This window comes from Nothobranchius furzeri, chromosome 9 (genome assembly GCF_043380555.1).
Source record: "Nothobranchius furzeri strain GRZ-AD chromosome 9, NfurGRZ-RIMD1, whole genome shotgun sequence".
NCBI lineage: Eukaryota > Metazoa > Chordata > Actinopteri > Cyprinodontiformes > Nothobranchiidae > Nothobranchius > Nothobranchius furzeri.
Window position 1 is genome coordinate 68,144,368 of NC_091749.1, and position 26,060 is coordinate 68,170,427.

Genomic DNA, 26,060 nt, shown 5'->3' on the forward strand with positions numbered 1-26,060 from the left:
GAAGGCTGTGGTCCAGTTGGACATGGCTCACACCAAGAAGGCTCTGGTGGTTCCGGCCTTTGAGACGCTGCGATACCGTCTGTCTTTCCCCAAATCCAAAGCCGAGCTGCTCTCCATGCTGGACATGGGGACTCTCTACACCTTCAGGTACGAGAACACAAAAACCTTGAGAGGACTAAACATGAACCTAGTCATTTAATTACGTTATCTGACTCAGGTACCACGTGTGGCCGAAGGGTCACGCTCCTACCAACTATGCCAAATGGCGAACGGCCACCATGCCCTACAAAGTGGAGTGGGAGCCAGACTTTGAGCCTTATGTCGTGGTGAGACGAGATTGTCCCGAGTATGACCAGCGTTTCGTGGGCTTCGGGTGGAACAAAGTGTCTCATATCATTGAGCTGGATGCCCAGGTATGTCTACGCCCCGCTAGGCGTGGTTTATTTCATACGTCAACATCAGAAGTAGGGACGAGTACTGATAAGATTGATTGCTCTGGTTGTCATGAAATCTTCCCAACCAGCAGGGGAGATAATTAATTCTACAATTTTTCATTAGGATAATGGCGTAAAGAATATACTTGGATGTGCTACCCATCAAAACTGTGTCTCCATCTGGCTTAGTCATACTGAATTTACTGCTGGAACGGCGTGTTCCACTCACTAAAAATCTCTTTAGGCAACACTTAATTTTAAGTTTTTGGAAAACTTAATTGATCATATCAATTTCATCAACACAGCAGAAACCATCTTCTATCGTTAAATTCAGTCATCAGGATGTATTTTTCCGTTACGACGAATAAAAGACTAAGATATTTATTTCCTACAATTTTCTCCTAACACTAAAGAAAATGAGTGGACAGACTATTTTTGATAGGAGACACGTCTCCGCAGAATACCTGTAGATCACCAACGCCTGATTCTCTCACCTGCTGGTTAGGAATAGTCCATAAAGCGAGCCACCATGTTGTCATCATCAGCCGTAGCCCCTCCCACGCACTGTGATATAAAATAATAAATCATTAATAAAGATTTTATGCATTCATTTCAGATTTTTGACTAAACACTTTTTAAAAACCCTTTCAGGAATATGACCTGATGGTTCTCCCTAACGCGTTCATGATCCACATGCCCCACGCTCCAAGCTTCGACATCTCCAAGTTCCGCTCCAGTTCCAGCTATCGCAACTGTCTGAACACGCTGAAGGATGAGTTCCATCAGGACCTGTCCAGGAAGTACGGAGCGGCAGCTCTGAAGTACCTCACCGCCCAGAGGAATATCTGAGGATGGCTGAGGTCCAGCAGACCTGTCGGACCCCCGAGGGCTCGGATACGTACTCATGCAGGGGGTAACAGCGCAGCGGAGCGTGGATAATAGTGATGCAGTCAAGCCTTGTGGCCCTGTTGAACGCTCTCCGGTCCCCGTGCATTAATTCTCCAGTCGATCCAGGTGATGGGGGACAGAACGGGAGAACGTCGGCTTCTCCAAATGCAGGATTCAGCAATAGCTGAGGGGGAAAACAGACGGCGGTGGAAACTAAGAAAAATAACAAAAAACAAACAAAATAAAAGGTTTTGCTATTTGTTCCGACAATCAGGGCTTTTCCCAGAGGTCGTAAACGGAACTGGTCTGCACGAAGACCTGGACTCGATGGGACAACCTACACCTGTGAGGCCAGTCGAACTGGAGAATGATCCAAGCCTTATCAAGTTCTTGATATTTACAAAGATATTTAATAAAAGTTTAGTTTGTTTTTAGGAGTATTCAGAACCAATGATAGTAAACATCCACAGTTTTGATTTCAGCTTTATAATAAGTTTGCTTTCTTTTATATTTTCTGACCTCTTTGATCCATAGTTTCCCGTTTGGATGATTTTGGAGAGTTTGTGGGCTTTAGGTGTGTCTGTATGATCTGGCACATCAACACGCTTCCTGCCTGTGGTCGGCGTCATGCTTGCTTCTGTCCTGCATGTTAACCGTTGCACTACAGGTTCTGTTCACCTTTTAACTTATCGTTTAAAGCAGCAGAACAAATGAATGATTGGGACCAATGCAGAAGTCTGAACCACTGGTTTTATGTGCTGTCTACTGAATCGTTTTACCCATGATCCTTTGGGTTAAGTCCATCTGAGATTCAAAATGTTTACAATTTCTTCCCAAGTAAAAGTGTATTGTCAATAAATGATCCGACTACTGCTAAAGATTTTTGTCACACTTTAAACGACACGCAGGTGCATCTTGTGGAGTGTCTGCACAAGAACGCGTAGAAAAACACATTTCTATTTGCATTAACTCCCAGTCTAGACCTCCGTGCTTCCGTACAAGCGCTATGCTAACCAAACAGGAAGTTGGGTTAAATTAGTAAACATGTGTTTTTAAAATCAACCACTTGTGAACCTGGATGTTTAACTTTTGGTAGAAAAGGTCATTAATCGTGATGTTCAACTATGCAAGGGCCAACATGAATCATTGTTCCTTTATAACGGACAAACCCACAATGCATATCTGGATACCTAGAAACGTGTGATTATTTAGTGTTTTCTTACTGGAAGATTTCCACTTTGACAATTATTTTTCTTTGGTTAAAAGATCTGTTCTCTTAGAAAAAAACTATTCAATCAATCAATACTTTATTAATCCCAGAGGGAAATTCATATCAAATATCATATTTGGTTCCTGTTAACTCACAGCCATCGACCTCTCAACTCATCAATTATGTTTTTTTTTAACGGGGCGGGCTAGGGAATGAGTTTGCGCACCTTGAGAGTAAACATCACCCATCGGCTCAAACATCGTGATCAGACATTCCATGAATTAGGAGATCGTTATGGGACGCCGCTATGCTCAAGGCGAGGCGCCAACCAGAAAAGCTTATGCAGCTCACACTACGACAATGGATTGTGAAAGAACGAAAAAAGCTAGAAACACAGATTCTTCATGATGTAAGAAGGGAGTCTACTGTCTGATCTAGTTTTGGTGTTTACATGGTCAAAGAGCACAATACTGTGTGTGACTTCAAAAAAACTGTAAAAATGCTGAAAAACGCTGGCAGTCAGGGGCTTTCTGATCTATTAGTATCACAGAACCACGCTGTTGGGCTAAAACATCGTTTTTAGGGTCATCTGTCTGGTTTATGGATCACTTGTGACCAGTCAGAGTTTGTAGAAGAAAAACATTTTCCTTAAAGTTTCATTTTATTCTGGTTCTACATTAAAAATCAATTTAATCTAAATCACCTAAATATTTTAGAGTCTGGACACGAGAAAACTTCAATATTTACACAAATCCATCAGAATTCAATAGTTTCTATGTCTGATGCTTGTTTATCCTAAAAATGATTTAAAACCAATCATCCTGTTTTATGATTGGTCCCCCACATTTAACGTACGATAAATTAGATCATCTATCCAGGATTTGTGGAACCAGCTTCTTAATCCAGACCTGGGGTAAAGATGGCGGCACGAATACTAAACCAATAAGAATAAAAAGTGTCATTATTATAAATAAACTTAACACAGAAGGTCTTTTCTTTAATTTAAACTTATAATTTAAAGTCTTCTTGGTGGTGGTTTTAGTTTGACGTGAGTCTGTAAAGATCTGATCTCAGATCTGACTACGGCAGCAAAGAGAAAACATTTAATCTCAGATGGACTTTAACAGTTGGTGCTTTTTTATTTTTAAGCATTAATCTCATCACCCACTGATCATGTGACCTAATGTTGTAATCGGATGTATTTTTTATGTCACGCTGCTGTTTCAACCTGACTGATTTAAAACTGACCTGACGAACACAGTTGCTTATTTTAGTCATATTTTGTGTAATTTAAGCCAAGTTGATCATGTTTTTACTTTCTGCTAAACAAAGAAAATTGAAAATGATGGCTTATTTAATTTTGTACCATTTATTTAAGTTGTTAGTTTTAGTTCCTGCAGGTTTTTGTACCTGAGTAGGAGGAAGAAGACATCCACCCGGAGTCATTTTCACTGAATCACGGCAGAAAAACGATACCAAACTGGTGTTTGCGTTGGTTGTTGGACGACGTTTTGAGCGATCGGTGCCACGAAGAGCCCTGCTCCGCCCCCCTCGCGCTGCCATCTGCACCGCCTCCATCAGTGTGTTGTTGATTGTGGTTAATGCTAGTGCCTTTGCTGTATTGTGAATCTGGATATTGATTGTACAGACGTACGGACAAGGCCTGAGGATCGTCAGGCGCTCTATTTATTATTGTTGACTCAAATCAATCATATTTTTCTATGTAAGTGCTTTAAATAAATTAGCCTTTTCTAATGATTATGTAGGTTTTGTTTTGTGATGAGTTATTTTTTTGCATTGCGCAGACCTTGAAGAATTATTTGTATTCTCATCACTGCAAGGTGAAATGTCCAGGGAAATCCAAAATTTCTGATGTTTTCCCAGACCCGCGGTTGTAAGTCGAGTGAATCCTCCATGTGTGTAATTGGTCTGCTGAAAATGTTTTAATAGAAACTACATTGTTTTGGATGAATGGGTCCCCGCACCTTTCATGCATTTTAAATGCAAATCACAATGAAATAATTGGACCCAGAACTTCCTTTGCACCCTACTTAACAGTTAATTATTTATTAAGCAGCACCGTAAGTAAAAAAAAAAACTTTTAGAGAAAACAAACTAATGGAGCAGAACCCGTAAAACAGGGTTCTTCTGGTGTACGTGAGCTAAATGCATTTTTATGACAGAAGTTTACCTTTACACTGACGCTTGATTAGTGGTGTGCATCTCTACCTGCCTCACGATTCGATCCGATTCCGATTATCTGCCTAACGGTTCGATTTGAGTCTGAAATGCATCACGATTCTTCACACAAAAATTTTCATTACTTAATAAAAGCAGTAGAATAGTTTTCAATTTCTTTTTGATTTCGAAATCCCTGAAAAACAGAACATTCATCTATTCACTATAGTGAGCAATAATGTTTAAAGTGTGCTGCCTATAATTACTTAAATAATATAAGAAATGTTTTTGGTATAGCTTTAAGATAGAATATTACTGAACTTAAAAATAGTAAACAAATACTGTGTCAAGTGATTCTTTCACATCCAGGATCCCAAAACCGAAATTAGCCCAGACATCCGATTTAAATGTAACGGGTACACCTTTGATTACTGGTAATGTTGGCCCTGTGTCCCTGTCCGCCTTTTCTGTTTTAAATTGGCGCTAGGGCAACGCAGTGCGCATGTCATTGCAACTCTGCCCCCAGAAGTAATTGTAAAACCTCAAAACTTTATTGTCCTCGCATAGACATTAACCAGGGGTCGGCAACCTGTTCCCATCAAAGAGCCATTATTACCCGTTTCCCACAGTAAAGAAAACACTGCAGCAGCCGCGGCGTTGTGGGCGGGACCTACCCTCAGACAGCAGAGCGCTGCTCACAACAGGTGACAACAGCCGGTATCGGTCGCTCGTGTACGTCAAAGCTGTCTTTCATAAGAAGATAATCAATAAAACGATTTATATAAAATGGATCCAGAAGTTGTAGCCCGTCTCTGCCTACATTTTGATATTTTTCACCCTGTTGGTGGTTTTACTGAGCAGGTGCCACTTTTGTCATACGTTTCTTTTTAAAACAAGTTTAGACTGTTCAGAATACAAATCCAGGCTCTGTCACGTTTGATTGTTGTAATTAAACTTTGTAGGTGGGGAAGGTCAGAAAAGGATCCGATCATTTTGTTTTTCCCTCATTTACAGTGACGGAGATAACGGCGCAGTGCGCCTGGCTCTGGTGTTAATCAAGGTAAATTATATCTCTTTGCAACAATTTTCACAAGAAAACAGAACAGTTAAAAGCAGGGCTTGTGTTGACCGGATAGTTCCCGTATTTGACCGTTTATTTTGACGGAGAAAGAATAGAAAGAATTACCCCGACGCATGCAGACGAACTAACATTTTATTTTACGCACATCGCAGATGTAGCTAAATCACTCAAGAAAAGATTCCCATCTGAACATCTGAGCTGGACACCGCTCAGCGCAGCTCGCTGTCAGCGCGTACGTAAGGTGCACAGCGAGCTGAAGATGTGGAGAGGGGCTTGGAGCGCGTCGCAGAACCAGAGCGCATGCGGGAATATTCCTCCGACTGAAGCGAGACTTGTCACTTAGAAAATGTTCCCTGATTATGTAACTTTGGCTGAATAGTGCCTATTCCTGTCTCCAATGTGACGACACATCCAGGACCTGAGGAGAATCCCAGAATCTCACATCCTCTTCAGCTCAGAATGCGCCGATATGATTACGCACAAGCGTGACGCGTCAACCCGGTCTCACAGTAAGAGCGGGTTGGACCTGTTCAGGTTTACGCAGACAATCTTTACATTTAGAATTGGCATACAGATGTAAAATTTATGCAGTAAAATATAAAGCATTTTATTTAATTATCCATTCATTATTTTACAAGCACAGAGAGCCGCATCAGATGGATGGAAGAGTCGCATGCAGCTCCAGAGCCGCGGGCTGCCGACCCCCGGCATAGACATAGGGACAGAATCTCATGTCACATTGCTGCATCGATGCGGAATCATGCACGGCTGAATCGCGATGCATCTTAGAATCGATCATTTTTCCCACCTCTACGCTTGATATCATCCGACATGCAAAAATGAGCCATATTGTGTTGCCTCTTTGTGTTTGTTAGCAAAATAATTCATGCACAAAAACATAAATGTTGAAAAAAGAGACCTTCATTCATCTATCCGGGTTGGGTAGCGAGGGCAGCAGCCCCAACTCTTCTGGGGAAATCCTAAAGCGTTCCATGGCCAGCCGAGAGACAAATTCCTTCCAGTGTGTCCTGGGTGGTCCTCTAGGTCAGAAGTACCCGGAATACCTCACCTGGGAGACATCTAAACTAGATGCCTGAGCAACCTCAACTCGCTTCTCTCGATGTGGAGAAGCAGCGGGTCTACTCCGAGCCCCTCTCGGATGACCAAGCTTCTCACCCTTTCTCCAAGTGAGAGCCCAGCCACCCTGTGGAGAAAACTCATTTTGGCCGCTTGTAAAGCTCATGCTCATAGGTGAGAGTAGGAATGCAGATCGACCGGTAAATAGAGAGCTTTGCCTTCCGGCTGAGCTCTCTCTTCACCACGACCGATCGGTACAACGCCTGCATCACTGCAGACGCAGCACCACTCCGCCTGTCGATCTCACGCTCCATCTTATTTCTCCATCTTCCCCCCCATAAATAAAACTTATAAAGAGGAGATACCAAACTGTATCAGAGGGCCTCTTGAGGGATGCGGTCACACGCCGTCTCACTCACAATCCACAAAACCCTGAATCCGAGGTTCGACAATCCGCTGGACCCTCCTCTTCTGAACCCCTGAGTAGACCTTACCAGGGAGGCTCAGGAGTGTGATCCTTTTGTAGTTGGAAAACATCCTGCGGCCCCCCTAAAATAGGAGGATCACCACCCTGGTCTGCAAATCCAGTGGAACTGCCCCCGATGTCCACATGTCACCCAACTCAACCCTACAACTTCCAGAGCCTTAAGGAACTCTGGGTGAATCTCATGCATCCCTGGAGCCTTCGATTCCGGTTCCTATCGATTGCCGATTCCAATTCTTTCAAGACGTTATACGTTTTAAACTTAACTTCAACATGAATTTTCATTCTATGAACAATAACATCACCTTCATTTAGACCAGTGGTTCCCAAACTTATTTAGCCGCACACCCCCTTCTATGTCCCGACCATGTCGACGCACCCCCCCCCCCCCCAGTCCCCACATCGGGGCATGGCTCTATATATATATATATATATATATATATCAGATGTCAAGCTAAACAGACAGGGTTAAAAAAAATTCCCCATCACTTTTATTTTTTAAATAGTAATGAATAAACATTCGATACCATTACAATTTCCTTTGATTTCATTTTAAATAAATATTTAGAGTGCCCAGGTAGCACATAAACAATGCAATTTAACGGTTTTCTTAAAGTAGGAACGTTTAACCTGTGCGGCCAGAGCGCTCTCCTTCCTTCTGCTCTGCGTAAACCTGAGCTGATCACCTACTTGTGCGTAATCAAATGTCTCAAGACTCAACTCAAGACTCAAGAAAACTTTATTAGTCCCCGAGGGGCAATTCGAGACAGCATTGTGAAGCAGCCGGCACTAAAATCTCTAAATTCTAAAAACACATCCAAATTACACATTTGTAAAACCCATAAAAACCTATATACACAATCATGTCATAAACTCACATGTGAATGACCAACAATGATTAAAATTTTAGGGGACAAGATATAGCCATGATGTTCACTTTTACCTCAGACCGACTTATTGCTGTTTTATGATGTGGCTGAATCTGCGATCCGCTGCCACGCCGACTGGAATAACAAATGCTGCAGTAACATGACTTGTGGTCAGGTTCATGAGGATTAACTGGCTGGAGCGGACCCGACTCATCCCAGAAGCTAATATCTTAATTTGACCTTGAATGAAAAATAACCTCTTAAAAGTTGTTATCACGGTGGAGGCAGCGTTCATTTCTGCCTTCAGTCTGACGGCGCGCCGGAGTTAAAACAGCGTGCGCGCTTATTGAATCTGTGTGTGTGTGTGCGCGCGCATGCGGCACAGCCGCTCAAGTCACCGCATCTCGTTATTGGCGCTATTTAAACCAACGTTGTAAAATAACTTCTGCCCAGCCCAGATGTGCTCACTTGTGCACCCGTGAGCCGTGGTTCCGCTGGAACGCGTCTGACCTCTGACAGACGCACTCTGAACTTCAGATCTTGAGCGCGCAGTTAATAGCCTGAATTGGAATCATTTATTGTTATTTAGTTACATCCACGATGTTCTGTGTGTGAGGTTTACAATGTCAGAACACCTGCATGAGACAGGTGTTAATTACAATCTGCCAGAATGACTCACCACCTTTAGATTTCTCCAACACCGTTAAAAATGATCAAATAACATCGGCGTGCGCAGGCCAGAGTGCTGAAGCTCGGCGCATTGTTATTATGAAGCTAGGGCACATGCGGAGGACACGCGCAAAAATATACTTGTTTTCAATAACATTTATTGTGCCCACTTACTTATTCTTAAGCCCACCCACAAATGAGTTTCTACGCTAATAGTGACATATGACAGACTTCTCTGAGCTCCGCAGCCATTACACTTTTCACCTCGCGCACCACTTTGGGAATCCCTGACTTAGACTAAAGCATGTCGGTGCTGCACACGGCTCTCTGCAGGCGGCTGAGTAAGAGCAAAAGACAGCTGGTGTGGTCAGCTCTTAAAAGTGTTGATGAGAATTTGCAGATCATGTTTATTTTTCACGGAGATCGGCCGCAGATTCCTCCTCCGGTCGTTATACTGGGAATGGAAACTAGGAAATGAAATAAAAACTTTGAACGATTACGGGAAAAACTGACAGTTGGTCCCAGTTCCGATGGATGCTCGATGCCCAACCCTAGTCATGTTAAATTTCACATGCATGCTCAACATGAACAGTCTTCAAACCCTATTCCTTCATTAGCCACTGAAAGAAAACGGATGGAGAAAAGTTTGGGTCAGGAAAAGCCTCACGGATCTATGTCACAGTGTAAATTAGCACTAATGGACTCGCGACCAGGGAAGACTATGGAGAGAGCAGAACGCGTCTTGGCTAGTAGAAGCTAATATTAGCATTAGGAACTCCTTCAGGCTTGTGTTATTTGTGGAGATAAAACACCAGTGATGCATCTTTTACACAGGTGTTAGCCAATCAGAGGCAAAACATCCTAATATCATGAATATGAGTATGACCCCAAATTAGGGCGGCACAATATATCGTAAATATATCGTTATTGCGATATCAGCATGCACAATATGCATATCGCAAAGAACAGATACATATCGCAATACATGGTCAGCTAAAATATTTGCTAAACATAATCCATTCTGTCAATCAGACGGAAGTATTATGATTTTTTAACAAATCAAATGGAGCTCTTCACCCATTTGGCCAATTGGGTGGGTTCTCATAGGTTAGATGCCCGCCCCCGAGGCGGACAGCACTTAAATTTGATGGTTAGCAAACACCTGAGTTAGCTTTGTTGTGCTTTTCCCGGGATCCACTGATTACCTTTTCTTGTTAATTTTATTTCCCCTTTTCTCACATCTAGGGATGAGTACCGAATTCGGTACTTTTTAAGGTACCGACCGAATTCCATAGTACCGACCGAACACCGATTCACGTCATTTCAAACGGTGCCTCGTTTCGGTACTGCCAAGACAGTTGCGCATGCGCAAGAGCGTTATGTTGCCGGTCCCTGCGAGCCCGTTGTAAACAGAGCAAGCATGGTAGAAAGAACGCACGCTAAAGCTTGGGTCCACTTCACTAAATGTGATGGGTAACTGGGTGATGAAACTAGCGACAGACAACGATCTAAGTGAGACATCCTCATCTTAATCTGCTCCAGTAGGTAAATAAAATGTTTAAGATAACGTTACCTTGATTTGTTAGCTTCCGTTTCGCTAATGGTGCGTTCGCTTTCTCCTCGGAACTCCGAATTTCCGACTAGAAGAACATGAACGCGCTCTAAAGTTTGGCTTCACTTTACTAAATGCGATAGGTGAATGGATGAAGGTAAAACCAGCGACAACGATCTAAGTTTGAGGCATCATCGTTTTAATCTGCTCCAGCAGCTAAATAAACTGTTAAAGATAACGTTAGCTTGATATGTTAGCTTCCATTGCCACCATTGTTACCAGCTAATGGTGCGTTCGCTTTCTCCTCGGAAATTCTAACTTCCCAGTAGGAAAAATCAAATGAAAAAGGACGGCAAAAGGAATGAAGATACACAGTAAATTTAGTTCACAGTAAAGATGTTTGCTTCAGTTTAATTATCAGCTTATAAAACTACAAGGACGATGTTAAAATACAAACTTGTATGTTATTTATCGTGATATTTATCAAATATGGTTATATATTGAGAAAAATATATATTTAATTATAAAAGAGAATTAAAATATTAAACACTCAAAAGTATCTAAAACTGGTACTGTTAAGTACCGGTATCGACTCGTAGGTACCGGGAATTAGTACCGGATCGATTCAAATGTCAAAGGTACCCATCCCTACTCACATCTTTAGCTTTTCTCATATTTACAAATTTTTAGTTCTTTTGTTTTTGATTATTTTTGTTCCTGAGTTAAGACTTTATTTATCGCAAGTGTTATCGTCATCACAATATTAATCATTATCGAATATCGCAGGTTTTCCTAATATCGTGCAGCCCTACCCCAAATGCTGTTGTTTCCACCCCAATCCTTCAGCTGACTTCTACTTCCTGAAATAGGAGCGCCAGAGGGATTAATTAATACTAGCGATCACAGCAAATGCAGAGAAACAACAAGTTTAGACCCACTTCAATATTCCCGGGACAAAGTGAGGGATTTTTTGGAGGGATTAAAGCACTGATTAGTTATCAGATGAACTGTGGGTGAACTGTTTACAGATGCCTTCTGAGGAGTTTCACACGAGGTTTCCAACATGCTAAAACAGCAGAAACAACGCGTCAACATTTTCCATCTGCGTCTGAAGCTGCTCTGGACCTTTTGTCACCTCTTCAGGGTCATTGCCTCCTATGGAGCGCGGTTCTTCTGCTCCTTCAACATTAACATGTTACACAGGCACAATATGAGCCCCCTCGAGCTGTCGCTTCACGGCAGAAGTTCATCCACTTCTCGCCTTACAGGCTCTTAGCAACAACTTATCAATTATTAGTCAGCCACTCCGCATATAGGCCAACCGACAATATGTGCTCAGTGTCAGACATAATGTTCAGAAGTACACTGAAGAGCAGTGGAAGCAGTTCAGCTTTACTTAATTTAGTAGGATGTTAGACAGCACTTACATTTATTGCAGCTTTAACGCTTTATGCTGGTGAAGGTTCTCAGTAATCCAGGTCACCAAAGTCCAAAAGGGTTCAGATGAGGGCAGCTGGACTTCTTTGGTTTCTTGAAGCTTCCTATTTGGAGTCTCTGCTCGTTAAATAACAACAGACAGCTACAGCTTATAAACTTGACCCTCCGTGTTCCAGTCAGAACTGACAAAGGTCCTTGGATGAGAAGAGAAATGTCTTCAAGAAACCAAAGAGGTCCAGTTGCCTTCATCTGAATCATTTTGGAATAGCTTTAATACGTTATTTTCCTGAAAATCTTTATCTCCTCAATGGCCTAGTTGGTCAAGTGTTCGCCCTGGGACTGGGGGATCAGGGTTCAAATCCAGTCGGGTCCATACCAAAGACTCGGACAATGGGATCCAATACCTCCTCGCTTGACACTCAGCTTTAAGTGGTTGGATTGGGGGGGGGGTTAAACCACCTACTAGTTCCTGCTGCAGCTCACCGCTCCCCACTGGGATTGGTCAGACGTGCAGATGTAATTTCCCCAGTGTGTGATGATGACTAATGGGACTTTAATAGGTGTAGGTGGGTTTCATTTCATCTCCCCAAAAGTTCTAGTTTTAAATGAATGAAGGTGAGGTAAATGATATCGGGGGCCAATAGTGCACAGAAAGAAATCGGATGAAAAGATGTTCTTCAAAGTCAAAGTCTTTTGGAAATTGTTAGGGATTCTTCGATCCGAACAAATCATTTAGAAAAAATCTGAATCGAGTGGAAAAGACCGGATCTACCTTAAAAAAAATCAAAATAAAAAAGCACTCTTGACTTTTTTTAATTAATCCCAAGTTAAAGATTTTCAACCGTAATGACAATGGCTTAGTCTTCACACAATTTAAGGCAGGCGGAGATTCCAACACCATAACACATAGCTGTTAGCTAGCAGGCTAATGCAGAGCTAGCATGTCGTGTCAGGAGAGAGAAAATTTCTGAATTTTGGACGCATTTTAAACCAGACAGCGAAGGCAGTAAAACGGATACTTGTAATGTGTGCATATTGGTTATTTAATGTAGTGTGAAAGGTAGAGCTGCGTTCAACACTATGAATCGGATACGCCACCTTAAAAACTTCTCTTTCGGCTTTTACCTTCAGGCGTCGCCACAAAAAAATCAACTGTTTGCATTTTTCTCTAGTCTGTTACCATAAAAACAAACACCCTGCTCAAGTTCACTACAGCAACTACGAGAGAAGCACAGAGCCAGCCGACTCTGAAAGATACACTAAAAAAACGAGGAGATTGCCTACAGACAGCCAAAAAGGTCACAGCCAAGACAGCAATACATTTATCACACTGGACGGCTATCTGTGGTTGCAAATGTTGGGTTGTGCAGTCTCCTGGAGCTGCGTTTACTTTCAGCGGACCTCTTTGCCTCGGCTCACTTTCATCAACCTCCTCCTGTTGCGTCACAAACAGAAGAGGCGGCAGCAGATGAAAACTGGGACGTTCCCATCATGGTTTTGGCTCCCGATCTGATTCCGGCTCATTTGATGTTAAGAATCTGCCTATACCGAGTCCCGATCTGATACTTTAGAGAACACACTAGAGTTGTCCTTTAAGTTTATTTTTAATCATAAATGAGTTTCTTTCTGTTTTTGTAATTTCTTTAGTTTATTTGCCATAAAATATCACCTGTTTAGGAAGTACGTTAATAAAAAACATGTTAATATTAAGAATAAATGTTAAAGTAGCCTTGTCGCTCATATTTTACATCGTTTACTCAGTGTGCAGCTGCTTTCAGCGACAGGGATTGGACGGCACGACGGTGAGCAGAAGAGTAACTCTTTTCTACAGAACACCTGTCGAGCTGCTGCGTCTGTAAAAGTAGTCCGTTGACTACCTTTCTTAATGTATCTTTAAGTGTTGGTTGGCTTAGCTGAATTGCTGCAGTGAAGTAAAGCAGGGTCAGTTTTATTTAAGGTGGCACATCAGTGTTGAACACAGCACTACCTTTACCACCTTGTTAAATGCTCAGTTCGTACACATTATACATGTTTATTACACTTTCTTTGCTGTTCACTTAAAAATACATTCAAATTACAGACATGTTCTCTCTTGAAGTACGCTCTGTTAGCTACCTGCTATATGTTACGGTACGTTAATTCCTGGACTACCTTAAATTGTGGGATTTATGTTGTCTGTGAAACAAAGAATGCTGATCCTTTACAAAGTTCATGATGTCCTCTTTTTAAATATTAAACGAGGTTCTTTTAGCTTCAGACATGAAGGTGTTTCGAGTTACCTTTACATATTTTGACCGTCGTCTGCGGTCTTCATCAGAAATGTCACAGGTGTTTGTGTGACGCGTCTTTATCAGCTGTTCTTCTGGTGGGCGCCGCCAGACCACACGCACACGGACACCATCACAATTCCAGATAACCGGGGAGTCACAGAACGTACGCAAAGCACCATGAAAAAACAACAAATCAACACAACCGTCAAACCTCACATGAAACTCAGACAGCTACCAGTACACCCCAAGGACAAAATAGAACCAGACAAGAAATGCAATGTAATCTACGAAATACCCTGCATGTCGTGCAATAAAACGTACCGGCAGAACATACGACACAAGAAGAAAAAAGCACCAGAAGGAATGCGAGAATGAAACAACAGAAAGACTCACAAGGACAAAGGCAGATGAGCAAACCCTCAAGTCAGCCGTCTCAGATCATTGCAAACGAAATAATCACATCATGGACTGGGATCAAGGAAAATGATCAACACGTAGAACAACCGGTTCAAACGTTGGGTCAGCGAGGCAATAGAAATAAGGAAACGTGAACATTGGAACATGAAAAGAGACGAGGGGGCCTATCAGCTGTCTCGCACCTGGGACTCCCTTCTCCAAAGACCAGCCAGCGGAGGTGGGCCCACCAGAAGAACAGCTGATAAAGACGCGTCACACAAACACCTGTGACTTCCCTCTGTCCCGGCTACGGCATTGCACACACACGGTTTCCCGGTTCCATTGAGAGAGGAGCAGGAGTCAAATAGCTGTCTCCGCCCACCTATAAATGTTTGATCCCGCCCACATTTAGCCCCGCCCCAATCTCCAGGAGGCTGTCAGGGGTAGTTGACCAAACCAGGAGAATATCTGTTTTAACCTGCAGTAATTAAAGCTTCAACTGGTTCTTAAACCATGTTCTTTTTCAAGTCAAAACCCAATAATATAGTTTTAAATAACAAAAACAAACTAATTCAGCTAATTTAGGTTAAGTTTGGGGCAAGTCTGAACCCCTGGATAGTTTAATAACAGTAAGAAAGACCTTTAAGGTGGATTTCACAAACAATTCCTGAACTCTGACCCAATATCAGGTGTTTTTGAGTCCAGATACGTAATAAAAGAGAAAACCATGTTCCTGGAGGTGAATTAATACGTTTCATGACAGTTTTCTTGACTTGTGGGAGATTGTGCTCAAACCCTTCGTGAACCTGGAGATTCTTATTAAATTTTATCAGCTAAATTTTGAAGATTAGATCTGTGGGACTCAGCTTTCTGTACGTACATCCGAGGTGATTTCCCACAGCATAAATAAAAGACAAACGCAGCCTTCGTCTTCGCTCTAAAACCTAATTTAGCCGCTTTCTGTTAGTTGTTTCCTGCTCTGACGTTTATTGCTAAACCTGGAAATTGAATTGTCTTTTGAAGATGCGTTTGAATAATGGGATGGGGCGGAGGTATTTTCTTTCTGAAAACAGAAGAATAAAATGCAAATAAACTGCTAGGTCTGGCATTTCCTGGTTTTCAGCAGCTGAGGAAAGCACATCATCACTTCAGGTAAAAAAAGTATTCTCCCATTAAAGCATAAATTCACATTTACTGTATGAGCAATATCTCTCTCTCTCTCTCTCTCTCTCTCTCTCTCTCTCTCTCTCTCTCTCTCTCTCTCTCTCTCTCTCTCTCTCTCTCTCTCTCTCTCTCTCTCTCTCTCTCTCTCTCTCTCTCTCTCTCTCTCTCTCTCTCTCTCTCTCTCTCTCTCTCTCTCTCTCTCTCTCTCTCTCTCTCTCTCGAAGGAGCTGCAAACGAAGGTTTCTGTAATTTTGGACATTTCAGATAAAAAAGCATCGACGTGGTGCTTTTACAGGCCAGTATAAATGTATGACTGAGCATCGAAACTAGAGGCCGTCTGATATATTGGAACAATATATTCAATTTTTTCTACATCGGCTGAAATCATTATTAAAAGCCAATAAAAGAAAAAACACAAATCGGGCACTTGTGTTGGCCGATTGCCGCCAATACTAGACTGAAGAAAGGACCCGAAGGACCCCAGCACAGTTTTTTAAAAATGTTTTGAGTTTTTTATTTTTTATATTTGAAGTTCAAAAAATTTAGAGATTTATTGACCTATTTTATTTATATTGCACACAGTGACTGTTCAGTTGTCTTTCACGATAATGTTCTGCAAAAATGTTTATACACACACACACACACACACAGAGGCCTTAATAATCGGCTTTAGATATCGGCAACAAAATTATTTTAAAATCGGCATCAGCATGAAAAAAAACCATATCGGTCGGCCTCTGATCTAAACGTTCTCCCTTTAAGCATTAGAAGAAATCAGACCAGCCTCTGTCCTGAAGAACAGGGGGAGTAAACCAGGTCCTTGAAGGCCACTGTGGCTGCATATCCAGTGTTGAGACACGACAGCAGAAAAGAGACAGAGAGAAATCTGGTAGCTTGCATCCTCATCAGGAGGAGGATTCTGATTGTACTTCAGATGATGAAGCTAGGGAAGAAGCTGATCCTATGGTTCAGGTCCCCACAAATGACGGGACTCAGCAGTATGTGTTTAGACCCTGGTCCCTTGAGGAAGCGAGTAGTGTTGTCAAAAAAATCGATACCCAGATATAAATCGATACTAAAAGTGGTATCTAAATGAGATATTCCATCCCTGTGGTATCGATATTATGGACTATTATACACAGCCTTCTTCAAGTACACGGACACGCACGACAGTCAGATGCCGTAAAGCAGCCTCCCGCTCCCAGACAAACAGAAGAAGACGCCGCATGGCTACATAGCAATTTCCCACGCGAGTTGTCTCCGATCCAAGTTTTGTCTGCCAAATAAATAAACAAAAACATAAACAGCGAATTTGGGAGACGCTTCACAGCCCAGCTTAATTAGCATACCAAGTCCGACACGTAGTTGTATATTCACGCTTATGTGCTTAAAGGAAACTCCCGTTTATTGCAACCCGGACTTAATTTCTAGCATGCAGTACGTTTGTTTACTCACGCTGACAACTTTGGTGCTACTTGGATTCCCCGGGGTATTTAGATCCATCAGCGAATCGCCGTCAGCGTATATCCATATAACGGGTGCGGACGGGCACCCATGGTGCAGCCTCGAAATAAGACATTATCTGCACCAAAACATCTTCATGTCGAAAGGTTTTGTTAGGAATCATTAACGTGATTCCCCTGTTCGTTTGGAGCGGGTCTGGGATTTCTAGGCGTAAACAGACTAGCTGCGGCTAATCTAACCGGCGCTTTTAATGACGTCACTGCCGTGCGCCAGTCTGTTTTTATTAAGATTACCGGTAGATGTACCTTTGTCCTACTGTGGAGAAATTCGTTTTCTCCCTTTATTGACCAACAGAGTTGTTCAAAAGTACAGAACAAAACATATGGCATTACATCTTATGACAAAAATGCACCTTAAACAGAGTTTAAGCAGCAAAACATCACTCTGCAAATAGTGTATATATAGTGAGACAATTCATGATTTTAAGTGTTAACTTTCGCCAGTTTTTGTATGCACGTTTTAAAAAATGCTGATACTTGAAAGGTTTAAGCACTTAATACACTTAATTCTTAACATTTAATTTTTGTAATATAAATTGAGGAATGTTATTTTTTGAATAAACTTGTTCGATAAATGGGTGTTTTTAAAAAGTATCGAAATCGAGTATTTTTTCAAGTATCGAATCGAGTTTGAAATTTTAGTATCGTGACAACCCTAGAAGCGAGGGAAGTTGCTGAACCAGGGTATATACAGCAATCCTTAAGTAAAATTTACTACTTTTTAATACTTTTTTTTACTACCTTCAGAATTTTTTTAAAACCATCACAACACTAAATTGCAAGTGTTAATCAGCGACCTATTTACACGTATTTTAACATATATAACATACAAAAAGAATAGACTTAGAGACTCACTGATGTTGACAATGTATTGCACATATTTATTTTACTTAGAAAATAAGCCAGGCACTTCTGTTCAGAGGTTCAGACAGTTGACCACGAGGCCTGAAATGATGCAGAACGACCACTTAATATGACGTCATCATTATGTGACCGGATATGCTAAAGTAGGGCTGCTCGATTATGGCAAAAGCAATAATCACGATTATTGTGACTGAAATTGAGATCTCGATTATTTAATACGATTTTTCAATTTATGTAGATTTTTTTGTTGTTGTTTTTATTCAGTCATAAAATTGCTCAGGGCACAATCAGGGCAAAAATAAACAAAAAACAAGATGATCACTAAAATAACTCCTGATTCCCAAAAGACCAATATACTTACAGCTCATAGTTTATGACCCAAGGGCTGTAGACCTTGGTTTAACTCATGTAAGTCTAACCAGTACAGACCCAAATATCAATATCTTGCAAATACTGACAGCAAGAATTATACAGTGGCATTTCTAACAAATAAATGTAAATAAATTGATGTTCACTAAATTTTGCATAACATTTATTTAGTCGTGTCAAGGTGCTGTAGGAGAATACACTAGCACCGTGTCCTCAGAGAGATTAGTTATTATTTATCAGCGTGAGGAACTTATTTCTACCTTATTTATAAACTATTTATTTACAGGTCCATCAGTTAAGGTAATAATTGTCCCAACCACAGCTGCACCCCCCACCCCCCAACCCGGTCTCACAGCAATCAGGGGCAAGCTGCATGTGTGTTTAGCGCGCCGCACACGCACATTAGCCGTTTTTATCGGCTCAGGAGCCCGCAGGTTCGGTGTGTGTGTCATTCACTCTGGTTAATCCAACAGGGAGCCGGCTCTGAGAGCTGTTTCTTTAGCGACTGACACATCACTACATCATTCCCTTTCCTAATGTCCTGAAGAACGGTCCGGAGCGCAGGCGGAGTGTTTAGCTAACCTGCAGGAAATGTCAACGACAGTTATCCAGAAAGTAGCTAAGGGTTACCAGAGATGTTTCTGAGGTGTTCGCTAGGTAGTAGGTACTTTTAAGATTTGAAAAGTCAAGAAGGGGGTCTGAAAAGCTGCTAGAAATAGCGTCAAAGTCGCCAAGTTGGCAACACTGTGAGGAGCGCTTCATTTTTAACTCAGGGCAGCGCAAGTGGGAGGAGCAAATAATCGGCTTGTTTTGTTTTTATAATCGTTCAAAACATTTAATTCGGAATATATTTCTATGTCGATGTTCAGAATACGACACCTGAAAGTCTGAAAAAAATAATACCTAATTTGGAAAAAATAATACCTCTGAGACCAAATTTAACACTTTTAATGGCCTTAAATTTGACTATTTTTATTTATCACTTTTTAATACTTTTTAAAACCCCGCGGACACCCTGTGAACAGATTACACCTCACACTGATGATCCAGATAAGTGGGTCTTAGACATGCTGGAAGTGATTCACTCCTATCGTTTAAACGGGCATGAACTAGGTCAGCTAGCTCAAGCTAGCCTTCAAAAGCATGGGCATAGGGTTCGGGGCCAATTTACGGGTAGACGCCCCAATGGAGCTGTGGCTCTGTATGATAAAGATCAAGCAACAGGAGACCTAATTGGAGATTTAAAGATCCAGTTTGACATTTTAGCTGCAAATGTAAAACAGAACTTTAAGAAAGTTCCAAAACTAACTCAGGTGTCTGCAATCAAACAAAACCCTGATGAGTCGGTTGATGATTTTCGTTACGTGTCCCTGCTCAGACACACCTGATTACGTCTCAAGTTGGGATTCTTATTTTAACACAGCAACACAACAAAGCCTTTGTTTACCTTCTGCTAACAAGTTTCTGCTCCTCCTGAGAAGAGGACAAGGCTGGGACGTGTGTCCCAGCCTTGTCCTCTTCTCAGGAAGGAGACTGAGTGGACATGGGGTGATGGGGGTGTAGATCTGTGGGTCCCCCACAGCAAATTTTTAGTGAACAGATGTCATTCCCTGCATTCTAGAGCTTTTTAACAGGTTGTTTAATTATAGTTATGTGATTGTTTTTAAATTAACAACCTAAACAAGCGAGTTTTAAAAACTAAATCAGTTATTATTAAATAATAATGTTTAAAAAACATGAAATGAAATGACAGGTTTGGCCTGGTCTGAACCCACTAGTCTCATTTCAGAACCATGATGGAGCACGAAGCTCTGCTGCTGAAAATACTAAAACTCAAAAGAACTCTACACTTCTGATGAACACGTTGGAGGTTTATTTTATATTTGCTAATAATAATAACAATAACACCAGCAGTTTGATGTGGGCTTAATTAGGATTTACTGATAGCTGATAAATCTCCATGACTAACCAGCTAACTAACCCTCCCACTGCATGACCTTTGGGGACATTTTGACTTTTATTATCACACACACACACACACACACACACACACACACACACACACACACACACACACACACACACACACACACACACACACACACACACAAAACCTGCAGCAGAGCAGTAGTCTCAACAAACCCAATAACCAAAATGACCCAACAGGCTTAAAGCTCAGACTCGGCTTGCCCGACATCATTACCGACAATTTTAGCATTTCGTTACCACCATGGAGGAAATATGAAGCCATCGCTGTGTTTTGTCATCCTCATCTCATATTTTGTGGCCAGTCTCTCTCTCTACTGTCTGACCCCCCACCCCTGTAAACAACCCTTTTCTGCCAGCTCTGAGTTGCAGTGACTGCTGCAAAAGAAGTTCCAGCAATCCTTGAGGCAAGCCCCGGAGCCACGTCATGATATGCTGATTCATACTTTCATCCAAACACCTTCAGGGATTACTTCAGGGATTAAAAGACACTGGTATTAATGTTAAGTTTGTATTGTTGTCATTTTTTGCCTTAGTGATTTTGGTGCAGTTCTGTTTAAATCATGAGTTCCTCCCACTCACTAAGTCCTATAATGTTCAAGTCTATTTCCATATGCATGAACCCCTGGTCAACTATTGATCCACTGCAGCCTGTTTAACTTCCTCCAACATGTCAAAGACCAGTTGACATTGAATTTTCTCAAACTAAATGGAGAAAAGTTCGTACTATGAAACAAACATGCTTTTACAGAGTATTTGATAGTCGTGGCCCTCCTGCTTCTTTACTGTCAAAAGTTTTGGAGAGCTTCAAGATCATTTTACATTAGAGAAGAAAAAGGTCCAGAGTAAACATGAAAAGTTATTTTTATCAGTAACGTACAATCACCAAAGCTAAATCTGCCTCTGGCTAAGCTGTCCTCTAGATTAGACCACCTTAGCTGTGGTTCTGATCAGTCACCTCTCCATTGTTTACAGTTAGTCCAGCATAGTCCAGAAGAACCAGACCCTCGATAATCCACCTATAGTGTGTTTACTTCCTGTTTGAAGAATCACTTTATACATTGGCTTTTAACTTGAGTTTAACATGATTTCTACTGGGATGGTAATATTGTGGTTTGTCCAATTTTAGCTTGCTTTAAATTTAATTTGTAAAGAATACAATTTTCATAGCTGTCATTTAAGCTGGGGACGCTGAGGGCATGTCCCCACTATCGGCATATAAACAGGACAAACATAGCCCGCCCAGTGCTCCACGGGAGGTGAGTTAAGGCCAAAAATGGGAGGTTCCCACCACTGATTTCTTGACCTGTCACACGTCTTGGCACGCCCAGACAATCCAAAAACGGGAGCTGAGAGTGGGGCTGTTACGTTTGGAACAGAGTTGGAACAAATGAACCATTGTAGTTTCTAGCTAACTCTGATAACCCAAGAAGCCGAGAAGGGCATCAAGGACCAGGATACCACGCGTTCGGCCGACTGGTTTTCGTGTGAGGCTGCATTCACGCTGGTCGCCTGTGAAGATCTAATATGGACCGGGATTTTTAAATTACTAGCGGAGCCTCAGACCGCAGCAATCGTAGCCGGGCGCTGTGGCCTTTTACATCAGCTCATGCTCCATGGTCGGAAATCAGCTACATTTGCTACATGCTAACCCGAAGCTAACAAAGTTTTTCAGGGCAATTTTAGCAAGAAAAACTCCAAAGTGAAAACACCTGTGGCCTGCTTAGTAACGAAATCATAACTAGGTCACCGAGGATATCGGGCTTTACTGGTCCACGGCCGCAAAAGATCCCAGAGTTTGCTGTTGTTGCCGGGCGCGTCGACTCGGCTACCGGCGCTGTGTTGACATGAAGCTCCGGATATGTAACTCTAGTTTTGTTAGACAGCTGCCAAACCAACGCATTTTATTTCAACCCATCTTAGACCAAGCGGTGTTATGGTAAATGCATAGAATTCTCCCCATTCGACCAGCAAACTATTATCAAGAAAAATGCCATTGAGCGACTCAAAAGTGAAGCGTCAACTAAAAGAGCTGCGGTGTTTCTGTGGTCACCCTAAGTAATACACCTGTGACCAGCATGACTACAGCCTTGCATCGGAGCTGGTTTGCGAGTCCGGACACCTTTAGGCTCCCTACAGAGGAGCCTAAGTCTCCTCCTTTTCCGGTCGGCTCATGGGTCCCCGGAAGAAGGAAAAAATTAATGCAATTCAATGGGGCAAAAAGAGCTATTTTCTAATCAGCTTTGCCTTATGCCAGGGTCACATCAGCTGCGAAGCACCGCAAAGTGGATCGCTCACAAATTTTGCGCACTGCCCGCTGCTCCTCTGTTCACATCAGGCCAGAATTTTTGGCGAGTGCTTCTGCTGACGCCTACTGTTTTCCACACGTGGTATTTCATTTTGAAATTTTTTTAAACATTTTAAATTTACCAGCCTGTCTCTTCTGTTTTGGTTTGACTTCCTGCCAGAATTGACATGTTGCGTATTTGACATCACATGATGTAGCTGCTACTTACTACATGGCCAGATTTATGGTGGTTCTTTCCCCCTGAAGGATTTCAAGTTCGCTAAACTTACAGCCATTTCCCACAATTTTTCTCCACATCTGGTTTGATGACGTCTCACGTTTGTGAAGTGCATTTGTAGTCCTGGACTTATTTTCACACAAAACCTAAAATAATGTTCCCCTGTTCAAAAATAAGCACTTTCTTGGTATCAAAATGCGTTTTGAAAATTCATGGACATCATATGTGAATTCCATGGCACATAGCAAGCAGAATTAGAAAATTTGTCTGGAAGTTGATGGACTTAGGCTCTCTATAGGTCAGGTACTTGTCTTGTAATCTGTGGCACGTAGGTTCGATCCTGAGATTTTAACTTATAATTATTGGACAAAGCTCAGATTTCAAACACCTGTCAATACACGGCAGTGCGTATTGAAATTAAAACATCAAATAGTGATTAATAAATAATTAAAAACAATTGTCCCCACCAGTCTACAGGCCACACTCAGTCATGTTTGACATCCCCACAAGTTTTAAAAACAATCCGCGCAAAACGCCCTTGAGATTTTTGTTTTTTAATCTGACAGACAGGTGTGTTTTTCCCTTTCAGCTAATGAAGAACATATTCAAACATTTGATGAACTCTAAACATTAATAGAAGTAGAACAAAATGCAGTGAAGATGCAACAGGACAAAATCACAATTAGAACAGACAAATGTCCTTACATGAGAGGGATGCAGGCGATGGATCCAGATTTAATTCAGCTGTCAGGTTTTATTACCTACAACACAAACAGAAAACACACTTGTTGATGAGTACTGGCTTCCACATTGTCCTGAAAGCCACATAACGATGTAATTTACCTGCTTTCACGATAATGGGGTTAGTTAAAATTACTCCAACGACTAGCCTGCTCATTGGTTGTTCTTTTAACTGAATGCTGTTCCACAGATGAGTGAATCCAATGCAGTACGTTTTATTTACACAGAAATATAAAGTAAAATATAACATAAACCTAAAAGTCAGGCAGACATTTTTAGCGACTTGAAAAATCGTGGTTAAACCCCAAATTTCCACAGCTAGCTTATAGACTAGCCAGTTAGCACCGTCATAAACACACGTTTATTTTACAATAATAAAATAAACTAATCAATTATAGTGATAATTTCGTTCGTTTTTGCGTTTTATCTTACTTGAAGTTGGACCAAGTAACAGGACTTTGGTGAGTTTCAGCTTTCAATGTCATCGTCGTGACTAAGGAACGTGCTAAGCTAACTGCTTCGGTTGATTGGAGGTCAAAGCGACGCAACAAAACGCGACACCGCCACCTATCGGTAGGCAGTGATACTGAAAGGCAACTGAGAGGCGCTTCACAAAAACAAAAAATGTAAAAATATAAAAAACATTTAGAAAATGTTTATAAATGTATTCAAAATGAGCAAAAATAGACAATTGTGATTAAAAAAATGTTAAGAGAATTAAAACAACAAAAAACCAGTCAGCGCTAAAAAGAGAAAGAGCTGAGTCACATTTTTCATTGGGAAGTGTATTCAGCCGTATTAAATTGGAAATTAGTTGCTGCTAAAACCTCAGTTAAACTAATTAAAGCAATTTATTTGCAATAATTTTAATATTAACATAATCAGCACTACTTCCAGTATAACCTTTATTCATACATGGCTGTGATTTTGCAGACAGGCAGTGCACTTATAAGCTTTCAAGGACAACTCTTAATTACAATGTTTCCCTCGTGCATTTTTCTTTCCTTTTATAAGCAGAGCAGCACATTTGGGGAAGATACTAACATTTCATTTTGTAAATGTAAGAACTGAATGCCTCTCGTTTCCAGTTTCACCGCAGGTAGAAGAAGTTCTTTAGAGTCCTTAATGAAATCTTCTCTTGTATGAGTTTTTATACAAAAGAGCAGCAGTGGCCTTTGGGGGAAAACACAACATGCACAGATTTCTCTTTGCCACGATGCAAATTCTGTTCCCAGCTCCTGAAATTGATTTTTGTAATCCTCATCTAGGATGAACATTTTCCTTTAGTACAGAGAAAAGTCCAATTGAGAACCACATAATAATAATAATAATAATAATAATAATAATAATAATAATAATAATAATAATAATAATACAAAGTAAAACAAATTCATCATCAATGTAGATATTTATAATTTTTATCACGTTTTTTCAGCAAATTTTTTTAATGTAAAGTATTTGTTTCCTGGAGCTGCACAGTGGTGCAGTGGTTAGTGCTGTTACCTTGCAGCAAGAAGGTCAGGTTCACATCCCGGCCTGCGGGTCTCTCTGCATGGAGTTTGCATGTTCTCCCTGTCCATGCGTGGGTTCCCTCCGGGAACTCCCACTTCCCCCACAGGCCAAAAATATGACTGTCAGGTTGACTGTTCTCTAATTGTTTGTGTCTTTGTGTTTCCCTGTGATGGACTGGAAACCTGGCCAGGGCGTACCCGCCTGTTTGCCCAAAGATTGCTGGAGATAAACACCAGGTGCATCATTTCCTGTAGTTTTCACTTTTATTTCTTTTCATTCTTTTCTCAGTTACTGCTTTTTAAAACTTAATATTTATATTGTAAATTTACATTTTAATAATATAACAAATAAAAGAAACAAAATGTCATTTGTTCACTAAAGCAGCAGCCAATCTTACATTTAAATGTACATTTTCTCATTCATGTAAATGTTTGTCCACACGTAGTTGTAAGTTTTACATTAACACATTTATGAGGCTACTTCTTGGACAACGACGTACTGTATCTACCGGGTTCTTTGGGTTCCTTTGAGCTCATTAGTTTCTAGTTTTTAATATATGCTAATTTATGCACCCCACATTCACTCTCCACTTCCTGCTGCTGTGATGGAAGACTCTGAAAACCTTTAAATTCACTTTGAGGAGGTGGAAGGCGAGGAGTTCCTCCAGATGAATGTGTGTGGATGAAGTCGACTCCTGCAAATCCTGCTGGTGAGGAGCAGGGAATGTAAAAAAGCACGTTAACATAATTAAAGCTGCTGTAACGAATCTACAGAACAAGAGAGGTTCGGAACGCAAACACGGTCATGGAACACTCATCCCTTCTCCGGGTA

The 26,060-nt window shown here is 41.3% G+C and overlaps 1 protein-coding gene and 1 long non-coding RNA gene across 3 annotated transcripts in view; one reads left to right on the forward strand and one right to left on the reverse strand.

The window, feature by feature from the left end:
• Nucleotides 1-1,509, forward strand: part of large2 (LARGE xylosyl- and glucuronyltransferase 2) — a 114,654-nt gene extending 113,145 nt beyond the window's left edge. For both annotated transcript variants that reach the window (XM_015953306.3, XM_054731935.2), the window contains 3 exons: nucleotides 1-147; nucleotides 218-413; nucleotides 1,086-1,509. In XM_015953306.3, the coding sequence (XP_015808792.1) occupies nucleotides 1-147; nucleotides 218-413; nucleotides 1,086-1,283 (541 nt within the window). In that variant the 3' untranslated portion in view covers nucleotides 1,284-1,509. The remainder of the gene's footprint in view (nucleotides 148-217; nucleotides 414-1,085) is intronic.
• On the reverse strand, nucleotides 4-24,261 carry LOC129153092 (uncharacterized). Its single transcript, XR_008559287.2, has 4 exons — nucleotides 24,150-24,261; nucleotides 23,682-23,737; nucleotides 929-998; nucleotides 4-141 (listed from the first exon to the last, which is right to left on the reverse strand). It is a non-coding gene; the product is annotated as an uncharacterized lncRNA (long non-coding RNA).
• Nucleotides 24,262-26,060: the final 1,799 nt, after the last annotated feature.